Source organism: Dermacentor andersoni, chromosome 5 (genome assembly GCF_023375885.2).
Source record: "Dermacentor andersoni chromosome 5, qqDerAnde1_hic_scaffold, whole genome shotgun sequence".
In the NCBI taxonomy this organism is placed as follows: Eukaryota; Metazoa; Arthropoda; class Arachnida; order Ixodida; family Ixodidae; genus Dermacentor; species Dermacentor andersoni.
Window position 1 is genome coordinate 41,596,257 of NC_092818.1, and position 19,429 is coordinate 41,615,685.

General features: G+C 47.4%; 1 protein-coding gene across 1 annotated transcript; it reads right to left on the reverse strand.

Moving 5' to 3' along the window:
• Positions 1 to 9,236: 9,236 nt before the first annotated feature.
• Positions 9,237 to 10,597, reverse strand: LOC140218537 (putative nuclease HARBI1). Its single transcript, XM_072288308.1, has 2 exons — positions 10,037 to 10,597; positions 9,237 to 9,335 (listed from the first exon to the last, which is right to left on the reverse strand). The coding sequence occupies exons 1-2, from the start codon at positions 10,595 to 10,597 to the stop codon at positions 9,237 to 9,239; spliced, it is 660 nt and encodes a 219-aa protein (XP_072144409.1).
• Between the last annotated feature and the right edge of the window lie 8,832 nt (positions 10,598 to 19,429).

Consider the following 19,429-nt stretch of genomic DNA (forward strand, 5'->3'; position numbering starts at 1 on the left):
AGCACCGAGACCCGCTGCTCACCTTCAACGAAATAACAACACATTATCAGCTGTCGAGGAGGACCTTCCCGCTCCCCCACGCTAAACTTACTAGACCACAGTCATCTATATTCAGAATGCTGCAAACAAGGTCGTTCCCCTCGAGAGGCAGAATGAGCCTTTATTCACCGGACGTAGAGCCGGAATGTCCGGATTGCGGCGAATCGTACTGCTCGCTATCGCACATGCTTTGGCAATGCTCCGCGTTAAGCGGCACCGTGTTCAGCAAAGAAGAAGACTGGATCGACGCCCTGCGAAGCGACGACCACCAGACCCAGCTTCGGGCCGTCCAGAGGGCTCACGAAAGGGCGGAGGCTCACGGGCTTCCCGTCCCAACGTGGGTGCGGCCCGCAACCTCTGCCGACCACTAAACCAAGAGTGGGTGGGAAGGGGTTCCTCAGGACCCAATAAAGTTCTTTCCTCCTCCTCCTCCCTCCTACATGTATTTAGATAGGAGCACCCGAGCTAAAGCTTCCTCTTAAGGAGGACGCCAAGCTGTAACGTGTGCCCCCCCCCCCCCCCGCCCGCACGAAATTTCTGGCTACGCCACTGGTCTAGCGAGAGTCTGTCGCTGAGTTCGGCTGATGTTATCAGTGAATCGTGCTGAATGGACGGTGCTCGCGTCAATGGGAGGTCTTCGCAAGGGTTCTTATAAGCGGCCTCGCCCCTGAAGGTCGCTGTTCTTAGTTTTCCCGGCGAGGGCTTGGCGATCGCCCTGCGCTGCCATTGGAGGGCTTCTAGGAGCTGGGGAAGAATGCCTAGGGGACCGCGAGCACGACTGCCACCGCTGGAACGGTGGCATACTCTGCTGGTTCAGGTATTCTTCAATCGCCCTAGGCCTTTCGCCATATCTGGGCCTTATTGAATCCGCGGCAAAACCTGGCAGTGCGAGTCGGCGGTATGGGCATTCGCGGTATACGTTACTGGATTCTCCACAGTGATAAGACGTGGCGGGGTCGAAATGTGTCGAAGCGGGGACAATTATCAAGTAATTTTCTTTCGTAAGCTTCCCCTTCCTATTTCCAAGCCCTTGCTGACCTTTGCACATGTGCAATGTGCGCAAGGAAAATATGAGCGGCAGAATTCATCTCACGGCGAGGGTCGACGGTAATGTGAATAGCACTCGGGCAACATAGGACAGGCCGTGTTCAAGTGCCGTTTATTTAGCACGCGTATTGCTCATTCTGAGGCTTTCGTTAATTCGTCTCTATGCTAGATAATCCGATATCATCCCCTTTTCCAAAGGGCCTGGCTTTCCAAGAGAGCCCATGAGCACGGATGCACGACGACGACTGTGTGAGGCTTACGAAATGGCGATGAAATGAGGAAAAAGGAATTCAATCGATGCAATGAAGACAACATGATGACAAAGGCATGCTGATTCTTACTTTATAACGACGGTATAACGACGACAACGTGGCGATCATGATGTGAAGACAATGAGATGACGAAGATGATGTGAAAATGACTGTATTACAAAACCCGGACCAAGAAGCGAGAATGACGACAATCGCACGACCAAGATGGTATGGCGACAACGGTATCACAACGGACGCATGATAGCGTCTGTGTGACGACGAGGTAATCACGACCATGAAATGACAATGGCGCCATAATCCCGATTGAATAACGACATCATGTGTACAATAGAATAACAAGCAAGGAATTACATCAATGATCGATTAAAATTAAATTGTGGGCATTCACGCGTCTAAACCACGTTCCGATTATGAGGCACGCCGTAGTGGGGGACTCCAGAAATTTGGACCACGTGGGGTGCTTTAACGCGCGCCTAAATCTAAGTACACGGATGTTCTCGCATTTCGCCCCCACAGAAATGCGCACGCCGTGGCCGGGGTTTAGCCACTAAGCTAAAGCCACCATAGCCAATAAGCAACCACGGCGAGTAAGGATGATTGATGAAGGTGGTGTGACGATGACGGCATGACGAGAACCGGGTGATGTAGCTTGAAGGACGATGATGACATGACCACGACGTGTCATGACGATGGTTTGAGAAAAGAGGCATAATGGCTGGGCGTCATAATCACGATTTAATGATGGCAGCATGATTGCAATACAATGACGAAGAATTGACATCCATGGAACGACGATGACAAGATGACAGGGTGACGTTACTGACGTAATGACAGTGATAAAATGACAGCGTAACGACAACGACATGACAAGACTGCGTGACGACGATGTCATTATAACGACATCATGACGAGAGTCGAATGACACAAGCTAGAATGACAACGAAGACATAGCGGTCACACATAGCCAGGAGACATAACGTACCGATATTTTTTTCCTTCCCACGCAAGCTGTTGGGGTATTACTCCAGAATCTCTTCTGAAAAGACAAAAGAACCCGGAGGTTGCGCCAGATACCACGTTTAGAGGTATGTGAAAAAATGCGCCGTCGGCGTTGTCTACGAGTTTCCGCTACCTTGTGGAAAGTCGTATGCTGGGCAAAGCGGACGTTCTCCTAACGATCGTGCAAAGGAACGTGAACTTTCAATTAAAATAAAGGTAATGCGCATTTGCCTGCGCATTCTTCGGCTTGCATACGTGTTCTAGTTTTCCGAAAAATAAATATGTTGCGTAGAAGCCAGGATACCACTACCCGGGAGGTGATGGAAGTTTTCTATATATATATATTAGAGGGAAGGCTTCAGTAAGTGACAAATCTATTTCTTAATAGATAGTGAAAAGTGTCTTTGAGCGGCTTGCTCTAATCTGTTGTAGTGACAACGTGATTACATTTTCGCGATTGTGCGACTAAAGACATATTGACGAGCAAGGAAGAATAAAGTTAGATGAAAGTTAGCGCTTGTCCGTGTCCCTTACTTCGTCGCTCTCTCAAGTTCCGCGCGTTCCATATTTTTGTCATGTTTCATGTAGCCGACGCGCTTGAGCTTTCAAGTGTTGAAACGTTTCAGCCTTCAACGAGAAGAAGCTGAGAAGAAGCTGCTCCAAGTGTGCTTCTCCTTGGGACATTCCGGCATGACTTGCTTCGGGAACCGGGATCGAGGCAACTCTAAAAATGCGGGGAATGTCTTGAGGAACACCCTGAAGACCTTTATAAGTTTACTTCGAAGACAGAGCGCCGAAATACTGCTGCAATCCCGAGTGCAACGGTCCAATGAAAACATCTCCGTATTTACGGCAGATATGGCCTGTCTTTTCTAACAAGCTGACCTAGCAATGTCCAATGAGACAATTTACGCATCGCGATGCGTGGTGTAAAACCTCACCTCAATGGACTGATCTGAAAACCCCGAAGACCGTCGTAGAATTTTTCAGAGCCAACGACGACTCAGAAAATTCTGGGATGTGCACTAGCTATTATAAACGCCACGTGCGCATGCCTCAGTGCGAAATTAAAGCACCGGGCTCAAATAACCTCCAACAAACCGTCAGGGCCATTGAGCGAGAATAATTCCGCAAGACTTTCCTTTCGTCGCATCCTAAAATATTGTCGATGTCTCACATTATCAAAGACAAGCTTTTACGGCAACTGCGAGTTTCCGAAGTGCAGCTCAATTAGGCCCGCCCCATACCAGAAACGTTCACCTACGCCACCGTTGCCCGATGTGAACGTTCCCCTCTGCGCCTGCACCAAGGCGCTATAACGCGGCAGTCGCGCCATCGGCACTCCCGCCATCTGGCACGTCCATCGTTCCGCTCAGCTACCTAAGGAAAACAGACGCATGGTGCGCTGCAGACCAACGCCCACTTCGCTTTCACCTTGGAGAAGCCAGCTGCATGTACCCCCGATGCCCCTAGCGCGACTTGAAACTATTAGGGCTCGATGTCCACATGCCTCGCCCGCTACCAGAGGACTGCCATCTTAGCAAAGCTGACTTGATTTCTGGAATACAGTGAACCACCGACGACGTTCCCGTTTGCTATGCACAGGCTGCCACGTTTCAGCGCAGCGCCACCGGTACCGGAAGCAATCACCTATGCCACCGCTGCCCTATGTGAACGTCAGCCACCACGGGGTCAGTCCGTTAAATCCTTATTGTGAAAACTGAAAGCAGCCACCGATGAAGGTGGGGATGGTGTTATTACAAATACCGGTCGTTCTCGGCCAACGATGACGACGCTACAAGAGTATTCTCAATACCATCACCACGACTTGTCGCCATATAGACGAAGATTCAGAATATGCCTTCGAGGCAAGACTTGATGACGAGAAGTATCAACGACGGGACAATACGACGCAGCCGCAACCCAATGCCGCGACCCAACTGCAATGCAAAACAAAGACCATTGACATCGACGAGATGCTCGATGGACATTAAGGGTGCGATCATGTACGCGTTCCAAAATAGAACGGACCGCCTCCGTTCTATACGTCACGAAATAGGCGGTCCGCAGTGTTCGCGAGAACGAGAGCAAGCAAACAGCCGATGATCGAAGTGGAAGCCTGAGTCACGCTTTTCACGTCTTCTTGGGGACCATATAATACATTGAGAAGCGTTTCCAACATGTTGAGAAATATTTTGCTATTATGATTGAGTTGCGAAATGTGTTGGTGTTGCTTTTCAAAGATTCAATTTGGAATGCAAAACGACTGAAAGAAAATATTGCGGTTAATGTCTTTAAATGGCGCTATGTTGGGTCGCAGTTTTGCGAAACATTTAGTGATGGCGCTAGCCACCACTCCGTTTCATGCACACGGCGCGAATTTTGAAGCGGTTGGTTCAGTCATTCAGTCGTTCAGTCGAGCCAACGCTTCCTTTGGTCGAGCACTGTCGAGCCAAGTTCTTTATTCTATGGTCATGGCGCTAAACGTGGCAGCACCAAAGGGGCCACGTGTGTCGGAGGCACCGCGAGAGACGGTGGTCGCCTTTATGGAGCAGCATCCCCAGCTGGCTATAAGATCCAGCGAGCTGGGGCCGCGCTTCACTGTTGGCGACCGCCGACGGCTGTGGCAGCAGCTGGCCGACGCGCTCAACAGCGAAGGCCCTGTTGTCAAAAGTACCGAGCAGTGGCAAGAGTGGTGGCGCAAGCAGGTTTTTGAGGCCCGCCGCGACGCTGCCGCAATTGCCCAAGAACAAAGGTGAGTGACCGTCCAATGGTCCGGGCGATTTGTCCTTCGACATTGGCGTGTATTTTCAGAAGCACAGGAGGGGGGCGGCTACACGGTTTTCGAGGCCGGGTCCTACAACTGACCGGGACGCTCCACCTCCATGGCGTGACCGAACTCCCCTACCAAGAGGTTAGCACACTGCCGCCGTAATATCATGGGTTCCTGAACGGTGCCGGTTTAGAGTTTGCCATTATCTGTAAGTGGTACCTTTAGCGGAACGCAACGAAACACCGTTGATGAGCAGGAAAATAGCGCATGAGAGAATGGAAAAGCAGGTAGGTTAATCAACTAGAATCTCAGTTGGTTGCGCTTTCGGGAAAAGGGGGATTAAGTGATCAACACAGAATTAAAATGCCTTCAGGGAAGTGCACGAGGACGGCAATACATGTGATCATTAAGCACTCAATAATTGCAGAATATTTCCGCAAATGTGTAGTACGAAAACTTGTAAAATAGGCATTGTAACGAATAGCCACGCTTATGACACTTTCCAGCAGGCTGACGTCACCACCTGCGCCATGGAAGTCGTCGTCCAAGCTACCGACGAGGCTGCGGGCGTAAGGAGCACAGCGACACGTAAGCATCAGAGGAATGAGTGTTTTAATTATCGCCAAATGTGTGTGCAGTTCGTAGACTTTTAATGTGTTTACTGTACAGCGGCAGAGGATCCACCGCGCGGTGCGTCGCCTACCGAAAGGGTGGCCGCTGCACCTGGTAAGTTATTGATCCTCAAGCTGTTAAAGAAAATTAGCTCTCGTATTTTTTTAAGCTAGCCCAATAAGCCATAACATGGTCATAGCCACTTTTATTCTTACCATGAAATGCAGTGATACTGTAGAAAATGCTGCATGCTTTCAGTGTTGCAGCACCCTGTTCGGCCACCACGTCGACAGCGACGACCGCGACCGTTGAATACCTTGACAACGATGTCTTCGCAGTACGCCCGCAGCGTGGAACAAGGCGACGAGATGCTGCAGGTTGGTTGGTCCTTTGGTGTCATTTCACATGAAGGACATAAATATTCTTTATGCTTTGTTATAAGTAAATCATGAGTCTGAAAATCAAATCAGCTTGGGATGTAAACAAGAAATATGCGTTGTATAGAGGCTCGGTATCGTGTCTTGCCAACGATCAGCCGCCGGGCAAAAGTTTGGTTAGCCCTGAAAAGGGCTGTTTGGTGGTGAGAGATGCATTTGAGTAGATGACGGAAGTGTAGTTCCAGCAGGTCTATGTCTGTACAAACAAAGAGGGCATAGCTTGTACGCGACGCTTGACACTGCCAAAGGATGCCATCAGGCCAGTGGCTCTTCAACAGAGAAGGAATCGTTGTGCACGTAGCAATTCTTGACAATAGCAGCTTCCAGGCGTGAGCTGGTTGCGAGTAATTGGCAACTCATGCGAACAGTTTCACCATGATTATTCATGCCAGGTGCTGCGGAGAATCGAGGCCTCTGCCACCCGCCTCGCTGTCGCGGCAGAGCGGATGGAAGCAGCTCAAGAAGGGATCTTGGAGCAGGTGCGCGCCATAGCTCAAGAAATCGCTGCGCACCTGCAACAACACAGAAATAATTTCATTTTTTCAACATAATTTTATTAATTGGTTTCATCAGTTCCGTTTGTTTTATTTATTTATTGCTTGAGTTTTAGTGTTTTAAGTTTTCTTTATAAGTAATACAGGGGGATTTTTTGGTTGCAAGGTATAATGCGTGCACCCATTTTTTGTTCTGTAGTATTTGCCTCTTTCTATTTATGCTTATCTAGCTGCAATGCCAGCGTGCTTTCTTTATTTACACATTTCGAAGGCGCCTAGTCATTCACACTGGAATCATTACAAATAGTTGTCGATTTCTGTGTACGGGTTTTGTACTGTGATATTTATATTGCTTCACTGTGTTGTAGCTTACTGCAGTCATTATGAAGCGTTACCGCATAGTGTTTGCACTGTGATATTTTCATTTCGGCACAGTGAGGCTAAGGTGCAACAACTACACTGTGCTCTTTTTTCAGAGCACCAAACTAGTCACTCTTTAAGTTGCATAGTTTCACAAATGAAAATGACCATCATTATTGCACCACGCCAGTGATTGGTTTCCTCTAGTCTTCGTTCCAAGGGAGTCATTGCACGAACAACTTTCACGTGTGACACTTTCTGGGTGCTGTGAGATTGTAGAGCCAATTTTTCATGTTTTATGTAACATGTTTCATCACAGCTGGCAAGTGCACTCACCTTTTTACAATTATGATTCACCTGTTGTTTAGCATCGCACTACAATTGCTGCCGAGAAATGAATGCTTCTAGTCAGTGACTCATAACCTTGACAAGGGCACGGACATACCTGTGAAAGTAATACTTTCTTGCAAGGTCACGTAAATGTAACTGCACGTTTTATGTGCCGTGGTGAAAACGAATTGCGTGATGCTGATGTTGCAATGATGTTACATGCTTTGCTACCTGAAGCATGCTGTACCACAAGGTTTGTGATGTACTTGTCATCATAGATTGTGATAAAGTTGACCTATCTATTTTTTGTGCTTTTACGTTAATTTACGTCTACCATTTGGACATAATGTGACAAGTGTAATGTTGTCACTACACTCAGCGTTACATTTTGTTTGTGTTTGAATCCGCATTCATTACGCTTTACTTGCTTGCCTCGCCTGCGTATTCATGCTTGCCAGAAGTTTTTATACGCCTACCACAAGAGATGGCTAGCAAGCATATTGCCTCGCTCCTACCAATGTACACTGAGCGTCCGAATGCACAGGATGCGGTGGTTGTGTTCATTCTGGTGTGTTTTATGAAAATTTTGCGCACCTTTGGCTGATGGTGACCATGAGCACAGAGTGAATCATATGTACTGCTTCCATCGAGTCTGTCATGACCGTGATGGGTCAAGGGATGTTTCCATTTCACATTTCATGTGATATTTAAAGAAAAGGCTGCACTTTCACGTTGCTACCATGTTTCATGTTGCACTAGGAAAGAAGTATTTTGTGCCAATTTCCCATTACTGTAACCACCAACTATGGCAAAACAAACACATGTTTGGACATGAGTAGAAAGTAACAACTGCTGCATCTACAGAAAGTGGCATATCACAGGATGCAAACAACACATACAAGCTGTTGTAGCGTCGTATTTCTAATGTTACATGAGGAAACAAGCACTTTGTGATGTGCATATTGCACAAAACAATGCTAGCTTGGGAGCAGCAGCAAATGCAGTTCTTCAGAGATGAAGGGGCATGAGCCATTGCCTCACGACTGCTTCACGAGTACTGCTGTTAATAAGTGGAAGCCTTGCAGACTCGTGCATAGTGAAGAGGGTACAATTGTTTCTGAGTCGACGGCTGTGGCATTCAACTTAAAGGATTCTTTGTATACGTGTACTTCGTTTGTGTTTAAATTATCATAATCTGTCGGATGTGTGGATTTGGAACCTTGACCATCCGTATGGAGGTGCACTTGTTGTGTATACAAATTTTTAATGTATTTTCCGCTGCACAAACACAGCCCTGTGATAGCCTAAGGGCACTGCAGTTTGTATAAATAAATTATATATTATGAAAACTCACCCTTCCTGTGTCCTTGAGAAAAGGTTGACAACGGCGCTGCGCTGCTGCCTTCCTCTGAGGAACACGTCGCGCGGTGCCAGCACCTGGATGTCTCCTGGCTCCTCTGGCTCCTCAGCTGGTTGCACTTCCGCACCATAATCCTCCAATGTCATGTCGCCCGCGTCCAAGGCAATGTTATGGAGAGCAACGCATGCATAAATGATTCGCGCTGCTGTATCGGGACTGTATAGCAGTGTCCGAAAGTGCTGCAAGCAGCGAAACTTGCTTTTCAACACCCCGATACATTTCTCCACAACATTGCGCATGGATGCGTGCTCCGGGTTGTAGTGACCTTCAGAGGTGGTGCCGGCATGGCTGCCAGGTACTGGAACAAGCAGCCATGGCTCGAGGGGATATCCCGAGTCTCCTATTACAGAAAGTGACAGCTGAGTGCTCTGCCCTAGTTAGGGGTACGCATTACGAATACTAACCAAGCAGATACTCGCCGGCGTGCACGCAGTGGGATATGCACGCAGTGGGTTATGCACGCGGCGGGTTATGCTGCCACACCCAAGAGTCGTGGCACGAACCAGGGAACCGGGAGTCCACAACAAGAATGCGAAGTTCCGCGTTGCACACCTGCAATGGGGAGAAATACAATATAGCGCTGCAGATATGCTCGAAATCCGTTTTGCCATTCATATGCAGAAAAGAATACATGTACGCTGGTACAAGTAGCAGACTGTTTCAGCCATAGGCGTCCACAGGGTCTTGCAACTAGGCGGGGGGCAATGCGCCCCCCCCCCTATTGTGTGGACGCCTATGGTTCACACTAATTGATAGCTAAATGAAAACTTGAGGTCCGATATGGCGCAAGAACACCCATACAAGTCAAAGCCAGCCCATACAATGGATGTAAGTACTTCCGTGTTCAAAATGCTTCCATCGTGTCTTCCCTACAGTGTATTCATTTCTGCTACGACTGCTGCCCATTTAAAACACAGTTTTGGAACGGCAGACGGATTATGCACACAAACACATGGTACTCATCATTACTCCCGACATGTCAGACTTCAACGATCTCGTAAACAGTGCCCCGAATGTCCTCTTTTAATTGCTACATTACTAGTCATGCCAGCTTGGGCATTAAACTGAACAATTGCAACTATGGGCGAGTAAAAATGGCGACCACAGTTTGAAGTAAAACATTCCAACGGTACTTACGACTATGACCTTTAGGGCTTAATAACCCTTTCTCGGCATCAAACTGAACAATTGCAACTATGGGCGAGTAAAAATGGCGACCACAGTTTGAAGTAAAACATTCCAACGGTACTTACGGCCATGACCTTTAGGGCGTAATAACCCTTTCTCGACATAAAGCACGCCGTGTCGGCCAGGCTGAGTCCCTCTGGCTTCATGATGGCGATCAACGTGCCGTCGAAGCACGCTAGCACGCCTGGAATGGCTCCGCGTCGCGCAAACGCCGCCTTAGCCTCATCCTTGGCAGACGGTGCGAAAGGAAAGTCCACCAACTTTCTCCGGGCAGACACGGAAATGATGGCCTCCGTCACCTCATGAATGGTGCTGCTCACGGCCGACTGTACCATGCGTACGTGTTCCTCGCGACCAACGCTCCTCTGGAAGCTTCCGGTGGCAAAGAATCGCAGCGCGCACAACACCTTCCTTTCTGTGGAAAGGTCACTGGCTCGCTGGCATCGAATGATAGGGTCAAGCTCGTCGCACAAGCTACGCACTGTTCGTTTGGACAGACGAAAATACCGCCAGAACTCTTCTTCTGTGAAGTCTTCAAATGCATCATCTACCTCGGGTCGTCGTCTCTGCGCGACTGCAGCAGCCGCACAGGCGACACGAAAGGGCACGGCAGAGAAAAACGCCATGTTCTCCAACTGTTGGGAGCGTGGAATCGGATTGAACTGGATACGAAAGATACTAACTGTCCCAAGCACTTATGTTCTAATCCAATCCAAGCCGTCTGGTAGCCGTTCTAATCCGTTCTATCGCTCCGGGCGGACTCTCCGTCCGTTCCGTCGCGTTCGTCCGTTAGCAGACGACACGGAATGATTATCAGCAGCAAGACGTCACGGCTCATGTGACAATTGACGTCATGGCATTCGTCGCGGTTCAAATTGAGCAATCGTGTGCGGCTCGATGGAACGGGCCGCCTCCGTTCTATTTTGGAACGCGTAGAAGATCGCACCCTAAGTTACCACCTTTCATGGTTATATTGCGCTCAGTGTTACACAGACGATATTAAGGAAGGACAGGACGTGGACGGACGTAGCGCAAACTACCAGCTGTTTAATACTGTTAAATAACGCGCTTCTATACAAGGAGATATAGCGCGAGAGGGGGGGGGGGTATTACAATATCAAGGAGATATAGCGCGGGCTCAAGTACTAGAATATCAGCGGGTCTGTCTCCGGAAAGTTCAAAAAAGCCACGACTCCATGGAACGGCTACAAAACCGGAGAGCTTCATGACTCCAAATAATGCCTTTGGAATCTGCATGGCAAAAGTTAGTTTATCACCAGGCCTCCTCAGCGAATAGACTTCCTTAAACAACATGGCGCAGTTATCAACCTAGGATCGAATACAATAGCACTCTCCCCGGACGCGGCGATACCGCCCTGCAGAACAATCAATTACCGTTTCTTCAATACGTTCGCAGACCAAGTCGGAACCCCGCCTAGCACCAGCTTCTTCATTTCCGTTGGCATATGGAAGTGACAGCGCCGTCGAAGGTGACCAGAATCCACTGCTCAACGGTGAGATTTGCGTCGCAAGAGGAATCGCTCCACTTGAACAAGGAAAGGTGAAAGTGATGGTGAAAAACTTAGCCAGGGGTGAAAACACGTCAAAACGGGCACGACGATTGCATACCTGGTGGACATTGTGAAGAAACAGCAATGGGATTGTCCTCTCAGATTCACGCCTATCTATTTTTATTTTCATCATCATTCATCATTAGTTCAGAAGGAGGTCCCGGAGTTACAAGAACTGTCAGCGGGACCTCGTATTAGTAACTTAACAATGGAGGAATTAATACATTATGGCAACACAGCAGCTACAGACATCAGAAAACGCGAAGTTAATGAAGCAAACAAAGAAATACAAAAAGGTGCTTACAATTATTGAAGTTCAAAACACAAGCAAATGAAACCTATACAGCGTTTGAAGAAATAAAATAAATAAAATAAAAAATAAAAGAAATAAATCACTAGTTCACGAACTTACTTTCGAAATCAATCCAACCCTTTCAAAGTGCAAACAGCAAAACGTCAAACGTCTTCTGCGGCAATACAAGGACTACTTTTCGTTGTCATCAAAGGTTCGACACGAGTTGCTAATCATCGCCACCTACAGCTAACTTCACACCATATTGTTTCACAAGAACGTATATTTACAAATATTTACAAGTAAGGCGAGCGGCACAGGAGTCACAGCAGCGAATATAGAGTGGAGGGACCTCTACGTCTTCTTCATCGATGCTTTCCTAATGCGACAGACTTCTGTCTGGCGGCATTACAACCCGTACGGAAACACTCGCACCAACCGTGTAGGCTAGAGTGCATCATTAACGGAGGGGTTATACAGCTTTAGCCGAGCAACGTGAACTTCATCAGTCTGGAACGGCGTAGAAGGCAGCATTGGCTTTGCTGGTGCAATCACATACGTGACGTCGGTAACTTGGCGCCGAACGTGATAAGGACTGTGCTAACGTGGTAGAAGCTTCGCTTATAGACCAACTCATCGAGTTGGCGACCAGAGGTGCCCTAAGGATCCTGGAGCGTAATATACCGTATTTTCGCGATTCTAAGCACCTCCCCATACTAAGTACACCCCCTCTCCCCCTCTATTTTCACGAAAATATAAGCACCCCCCTAGTTGTTAGGAAGAGCGCGTAGCCAAGGCCGACAAGCGCCCTTGCTCACTCTGTCATCGAGCCGGAGCCGTTAGAGTCCGGAGGCGGAACGGCGTCCGCCGCGCGAGTCCACCGTACAACCGGACTGTACGGCTGTACTGCGAAAGCAGCAGAAAGCGTCCCCATCAATCATCGCAAAGTCGATTTCAGACGCGTGGAAGAGGGTCCAGGTGGACGTTGTGGTCAAACTATTTAAGAAGTGCTCGATCACAAACCACTTCAACGGAACGGAAGACGACCTGATGTGGGATACCGAGAGCGCCGGTTCAAGCGGCGCGACGAACTCAAGTGGCACTGATATTGACTCAGCATCTGACACAGGCCGTCGGTTCACTGTCTGCACCGATTTTTCTTTTGAATGTTTGCAAAATAAAATGTTATTTGTCTCGCCGGTCTCGTCGTGATGTCTCTGTGAAAAGAGGGACGGGGGGTCATGCCAGAATTTGCGAATCTAAGCACCCCCTTCACTTTGGGCATCGCGATCGTGAAAAAAGGTGGGTACTGAGAATCGAGTAAATACGGTACATCCTTATGACGACAGTCGTAACGCAACATCTGTGATGGCTGCGACATCACAAGGCGGTCACACGCCATATGACGTGCAGCGTTCGCTCTTGCGATGGCATTTTGCGCGTACTCCGATAGTTGTGGAGCGAATGGGAGTAATATATCAACGGAGAGTGCTGGTTCATGGCCAAAAAGAAGATAAAACGGGAAACAACCTGCAGTATCGTGGCGTGACGCATTATAGGCGGATCTAACAAAGGGTAATGTAACATCTCAGTCGCGGTGTTCGGTGCCAACGTACATGGAGAGCATGTCGGTTATGGTGCGATTCAGCCGTTCGGTGAGACCGTTAGTCTGAGGATGATAGGTGGTGGTGACCTTGTGTTTGTGGACCATTAGCTGAGGAGGTCATCGACGACAAGGGACAAGAAGTAAGGACCCCGATCGGTGACCAGCTGACGAGAAGCTCCGTGATACAGAGTCACATCGCGGAGAAAGAAGTCAGCGATATCAGTAGCACAGCTGGTTGGAAGCGCACGTTTAATAGCGTAGCGCGTGGCATAGTCTGTTGCGACAGCGACCCATTTGTTTCCTGATGCTGATGTAGGAAAAGGTCTGATCAGATCGAGGCCGACGCGGAAGAATGGCTCTACTGGGACATCAATAGGCTGAAGCAGGCCAGCAGGAAGCGTCAGTGGCCTATTGCTTCGTTGACACAGCTCGCGGCTGCCAACATACTACTGCACAGAGCGATAAAGCCCAGGTCAAAAGAAACGACGCCGCACACGATCCTAAGTGCGCGTTACGCCAAGGTTACCTGCTGTGCGTTCGTCGTGAAGCTGCTGGTGGACAGTGAAAAGCATGTGGAAGGGTACCACCAGCAAGTGCTCAGGGCCTTCGGGGTATACATTGTGGCGGGATAACGTTCCACTATGTAAGGTAAACAACCGGAGCGACTCGTCAGAAGACCCGGAGCTGAGGCGGTCGATGATGGAACGTAATGCCGGATCAAGCCAATGTTCATCGCCGACATGAAGAAAGTTCGAGATATAAAGAACACAAGCATCGGTGTCAGGGTTGGTGTGGTCGGGCATGTCAATGGTATATCGGCACAGGCAGTCCGGCTGCTGATATAATTTGCCGGACTTGTGCGCGACGGAAAACGAGTACTCTTGTATTGCAGAGCCCAGCGTCCAAGACGGCCTGTAAGATCTTTCAGCTAGGAAAGCAAGCAGAGTGCATGGTGGTGAGTCACTACCATGAATGTACGGCCAAATAGGTACGGCCGAAATTTGGAGATGGCCCAAACAAGGGCAAGGCATTCACCCTCGGTAATTCAATAATTGCGCTCCGGGGCAGAAAGCATTCGGCTAGCGTACGCTATGACGCAGTCACGACGATGCTGGTGCTGGGCAAAGACGGCTGCGATTCCGTATCCACTGGAGTCCATCGGAACTACCGTAGGAGCGGTAGGCTCGAAGTGCGCCAACAGAGAAGTCGTGAGAGGGCGTATAAGCGCAGAAAATGCATGTACTTCGCTACGACCCCATGAGCACGGCGTATCTTTCTTAAGAAGTTTAGTCAGTGAGTGAGCGGTGAGTGTCACAGAAATTTTTGACAAGGCGACACAAGTAAGAACATAATCCAATGAAGGAGCGAACGTCTTTGGTAGAGGAAGGTACAGAAGAATGCTTCATTGCGGGAATCTTTTCAGGGTCAGGTCGTATTCCTACGCCATTAACAAGGTGTCTGAGAACAAGGTGTCTTGGATGAGCTGAGCTGAAGACCGGCGCTGCGGAACATTTGGAGAATGGCCGACAGGCGCTGAATATGGCTGGGAAATGTGATTCAAAAACAATAACGTCCAGGTAGCATAAGCAAGTCGATCATTTGAACCCTCCAAGTAGCGAATCCATCAGTCGCTCAAATGTGGCTGGCGCATTGCATAGACCGAAGGGCATAACGTTAAATTGCTATAGCCCGTCAGGTGTTGCAAATGCGGCCGTCTCGCCATCCATAGGATCTACGGTCCCTTGCCAATAGGCACACCGCAGATAGATGGACGAAAAATAACTAGCACCGTGGAGGAAGTCGAGGGCGTGATCTATGCGAGTCAACGAATATATGCCCTTAGTGATCTTGTTTAGGTGTCTGTAATCGACACAGAAACGCCAGCTGCCGTTCTTTTTCTTGACGAGCACAACTATAGATGCCCATGGGCTACTCTAGGGTTCTATATTGTCTTTTTTGTGTCATCTTGCTGACTTCTTTTTGTATAATCACCCGTTCAGCAGCAGAAACGCGATACGGACGACGATGAATAGGGTTTGTGTCGCCGGTGTGGATTCGATGCATGACAAGTGTTGTCAGGCCTAGTGGGCGGTTGTGGCAGTCAAAACATCCTGATACGACGCTAACACACGGCGAAGTTCAGCAGCATCTGCAGGTGAAAAGTCCGCAGCGATCATTCTGTCGAATTCACTGGTGGATGATGAGCTGATGGATCCTGCGGCGCTCGTAGGACGTGAAGGGGCTTCAGAGGTTAGCGTGGGAACGTGACAGTCTTTTAGGGATGACAACGTTGCAAGCGAAATTCCGGAAGTTATAACATGGGCGGTTAACGCGAAGTTGAGCACAGGGAGATAAGCTTCATTGTTGACAATTTCAACCACCCTTTGTAAAGTCACATTGTGGGCCAAGACAATGTGAATAATAGGAAATGCAACGTAATCCCCCTCAGCGACAGAAGGAGAGGGCGCAAAAAGGACTGAAATAGTGGACAAACTCGACAGTACCTAATTGCGTAGAACAAGCAGCAATAGTCTCAGGGACAGAAGGGAGTTGAAGTTTATTTATTTATTTATTTACACATACTGCAGCCCCTCCTTGGGCTATAGCAGGAGTGTATAATACAATACAAGAAATAAATACAATAGTCAACAAAGAAAGTTTAGGCGCAGTGTTGAGGGAGTACAGACAAGAATTATATTAATGGGAGAGAACGGTTGGTCCCTGGTAGCGAATTCCATGTTTCAATTGTTTTAGGGAAGAAGCTATACTTAAAAGTATTAGTGCGTGCAAAAAATGGTGTAATGTTAAGCGCGTGATGTCTCCTACTAGAAGAAATTTTTGCAAAGTTGATATATTCATTACTGGAGAGGCGACAAGATGAGTGAATAATGCCATGAAAAAATTTTAAAGAATTAACGTGTCGCTGTTCGGCGATAGATGTCAGGTTGAGTGAGGACATGACTGACGATGGTGAGAACTGGCGGTCATAACGTCGGTAGACAAATCTAATGGCTTTCCTTTGTATGGCCTCAACTCTGTCTATTTCGTACTACTTGTAGGGATTCCAAACGATACTACCATACTCAAATATAGGGCGAACAATAGTTTTACATAACAGTAATTTAGTGTCGCGCGGAGAATTAGACAGAGTACGACGTAAATAACCTAGTTTTTGTAGAGCTTTAGTCGTAATGGAATAAATGTACTTTGACCAGGACAGGTTAGTGGTGAACGTGAGACCAAGATATTCATATTCAGAAACGCGTTGAATTCATTTATGATTAAATCCGTAGCTGAAAAGAAAAATGGTTAGCTTTATTAGAGAAGGACATAACGACAGTCTTACGGAAGTTAATATTCATTTGCCATGTTTCACACCGTTTAGAAAATCTGATGAATGATTCACTAAGGCGAACATGCTCAGAGGGAGGTGAAATGATGTCATACAATACGCAGTCATCTGCATACATTCGAATTTCGGATGATATCTCGCGTGGCATATCATTAATATATAGTAAGAAAAGTAGAGGTCCGAGGACGGAGCCGTGAGGGACGCCTGATGACACATCCACCACCGAAGAATTGATCGAGTTAAAGCTTACGAATTGAGTGCGGTGAGACAAAAAAAACTTTCTATCCAGTTCAATAATTGAGGGTTGTTAAGAATGGCATTTAGTTTGGACAGTAGTCTTGAGTCAAGTACGATATCGAAAGCTTTGGATAAATCTATGATTATAGCGCCAATTTGAAATCCCTTATCAAGGTTAGAAGCTATGTCATGCGTGAACTCGACAAGTTGTGTTATGGTGCTAAAACCGCGTCTGAATCCATGTTGTACATTAGAAAGAATGTTATTTGATTCAAGGAATTCCATAATGTGTTTGTATATTATATGCTCTAGTATTTTGCATGAATGTGATGTTATAGATATTGGGCGGTAGTTAGAAGCTGCTCACTACCTGACTTTTGTAACGGAAGCACCTTAGCCATCTTCCATGATGAAGGTACTATGCCAGAAGTTAGTGATTTATTGAAGATAAGAGTAAGGTATGGTGAAGTCCATAAGGCCTGCCGAACGAGAAACAAATTCGCGAATCCATCAGGCCCTTCACTTCTCTTTGTATCAAGATTTAGTATGAGGTTTAAGACACCTTCTGTGCTAACTAAGATATCATTAATGGGGCAAGGCGGATGAATGTTTCGAAAAGGAGGAACAATCTGATTATCGCAATTAAAAACGGACCTAATGTATGCGTTGAAGGCGTTGGAGATTAATAGTGAATAACTAGTCATTTCGTTCTTCACACACAAGGATGTGCAAGAGCTGTCACGAGGAAAAATGGATCCCCAGAATTTATGCGGGTTACTTTTCAACAGAAGCGGTAGCTGCACGCCATAAAAAAATCTTTGGCTGATTTGGTTTTCGTACAAAGATCCTCCTTCGCCTTAGCTAACCTAGCAGTGTGTACGGGTTATGGGAGTCCTTCAAGCGTCTAAGCCTGCAAACACGACGTGAAAGATGTAGTATATCTCTGTTCATCCAAGGGATTTTAGTATTTTTCTTTTTTGTTTTGATGGGAATGAAGTGTTCGATGCATGACATGACAATATTTTCAAAATATGTAACGAGAACATTCACGTCACTTGATATACTGACTGTTTCAAAGGTGTCGAAGGCATCAGCCGATGTATCTAAAATAGAGGTGTCCTCACCGTGATTGAAATCGCGAAATGTAGTAAGAACGAAGGATGGTTTAGGAACAATGCACCGAAGAGAAACAAAAACAGCCTTATGATCAGAAATGCCTTCTACCACTTCACAAGTGTAATCATTCGCGGTGAAGTTCCAGCTAAGAAAGACCAAGTCCAAAAGAGCATTCTGCCTGGTAGGCTCGCAAACGATCTGAGTAAGCCCCAAATTCAGGCTAAAATTCAAAAGTTCTTTATCGAAAGAGCCATCATGACCGCATGTCGATAGAGGGGGCCAATGAATGCCAGGTGCATTGAAATCGCCAAGACAAATAAAGTTGGAAGGACCTAGATTGTGCATGTCCATCAACATTTCGATTGCTTGAAGCGAGTGCACCGTTGCTCCCGGGGGGAGATAGAAATCGCTGATTACAAAATGCGTTTTTTCCAGGTAAAGTTTGCACCAGGCCGACTCCGTATCTAGAGGAGCTGGAAGAACGGAAAACATAAGATCAGACCGAAGCAAAAGGGCGAAGCCGCCCCCCTTGCTGTTCTGTCTGTCCGTACGAATTGCGATATAGTCCGGTGGAGTGAATTCCGAGTCGAAAATCCCATTGTGTAGCCACGTTTCCATGATAGCAACAACGTGAGGACAGTACGGGTGAATAAGAGATAACAAGGCAGGAAATTTATTGGTGATACTTCGTGCAATAAGATTGAGTAAACGAAGGCAATCAAGAGATGTGGGAGCTGGTCAAAGATGCGATGACGGTGATACAGTATGGCTGCTGGCATCGGCACAGTTGTTAACTAAAGGCACAGAAGAGAAGCGAAAGGAATTACTGGAAGATTTCACCATTGAGTTAGACAAGTGATCCTAGTGATAGCGAATCTTGTTAATAAGGACATGATCATAGCGCATTTTTACAACGAAACCTTTGTCGCGAAATGAACCGGAGGCCTCCCACAGCTTTTTGCGAACAGATCTCACATTTGAAGACAGGTCATCGGTGAAGCGCAGATCGGAATTCACGAGTTTAGTGGCATTTTGGAAGATCTTTTGGAAGCTTTTCCTGTAAACTCAAGATCTTCATTATTACGGGGCGCCGGTGGCCTTCCCGAGGCCGACCAATCCTGTGACACCGTTCAATGGACGGACATTGCATCATCGATGTCTCAGGAAATAGCCGCGAAACATTATCTAATAATGTTTCGTGAGTTTCGCCAGTCGGTTCATCAAGACCGTCTAGAATTATATCGTTGCGACGGGACCTGTTTTCTAGTTCACCATTCTTGGAAA

Excerpts from the sequence above, each read along its gene's own strand:
- LOC140218537 (XM_072288308.1), bottom strand. The coding sequence starts at position 10,597 with ATGGCGTTTTTCTCTGCCGTGCCCTTTCGTGTCGCCTGTGCGGCTGCT. Across the intron at positions 9,336-10,036 it reads ACGCCCTAAAGGTCATGGCC|GTGTGCAACGCGGAACTTCG; the intron begins GTAAGTACCGTT and ends TCCCCATTGCAG.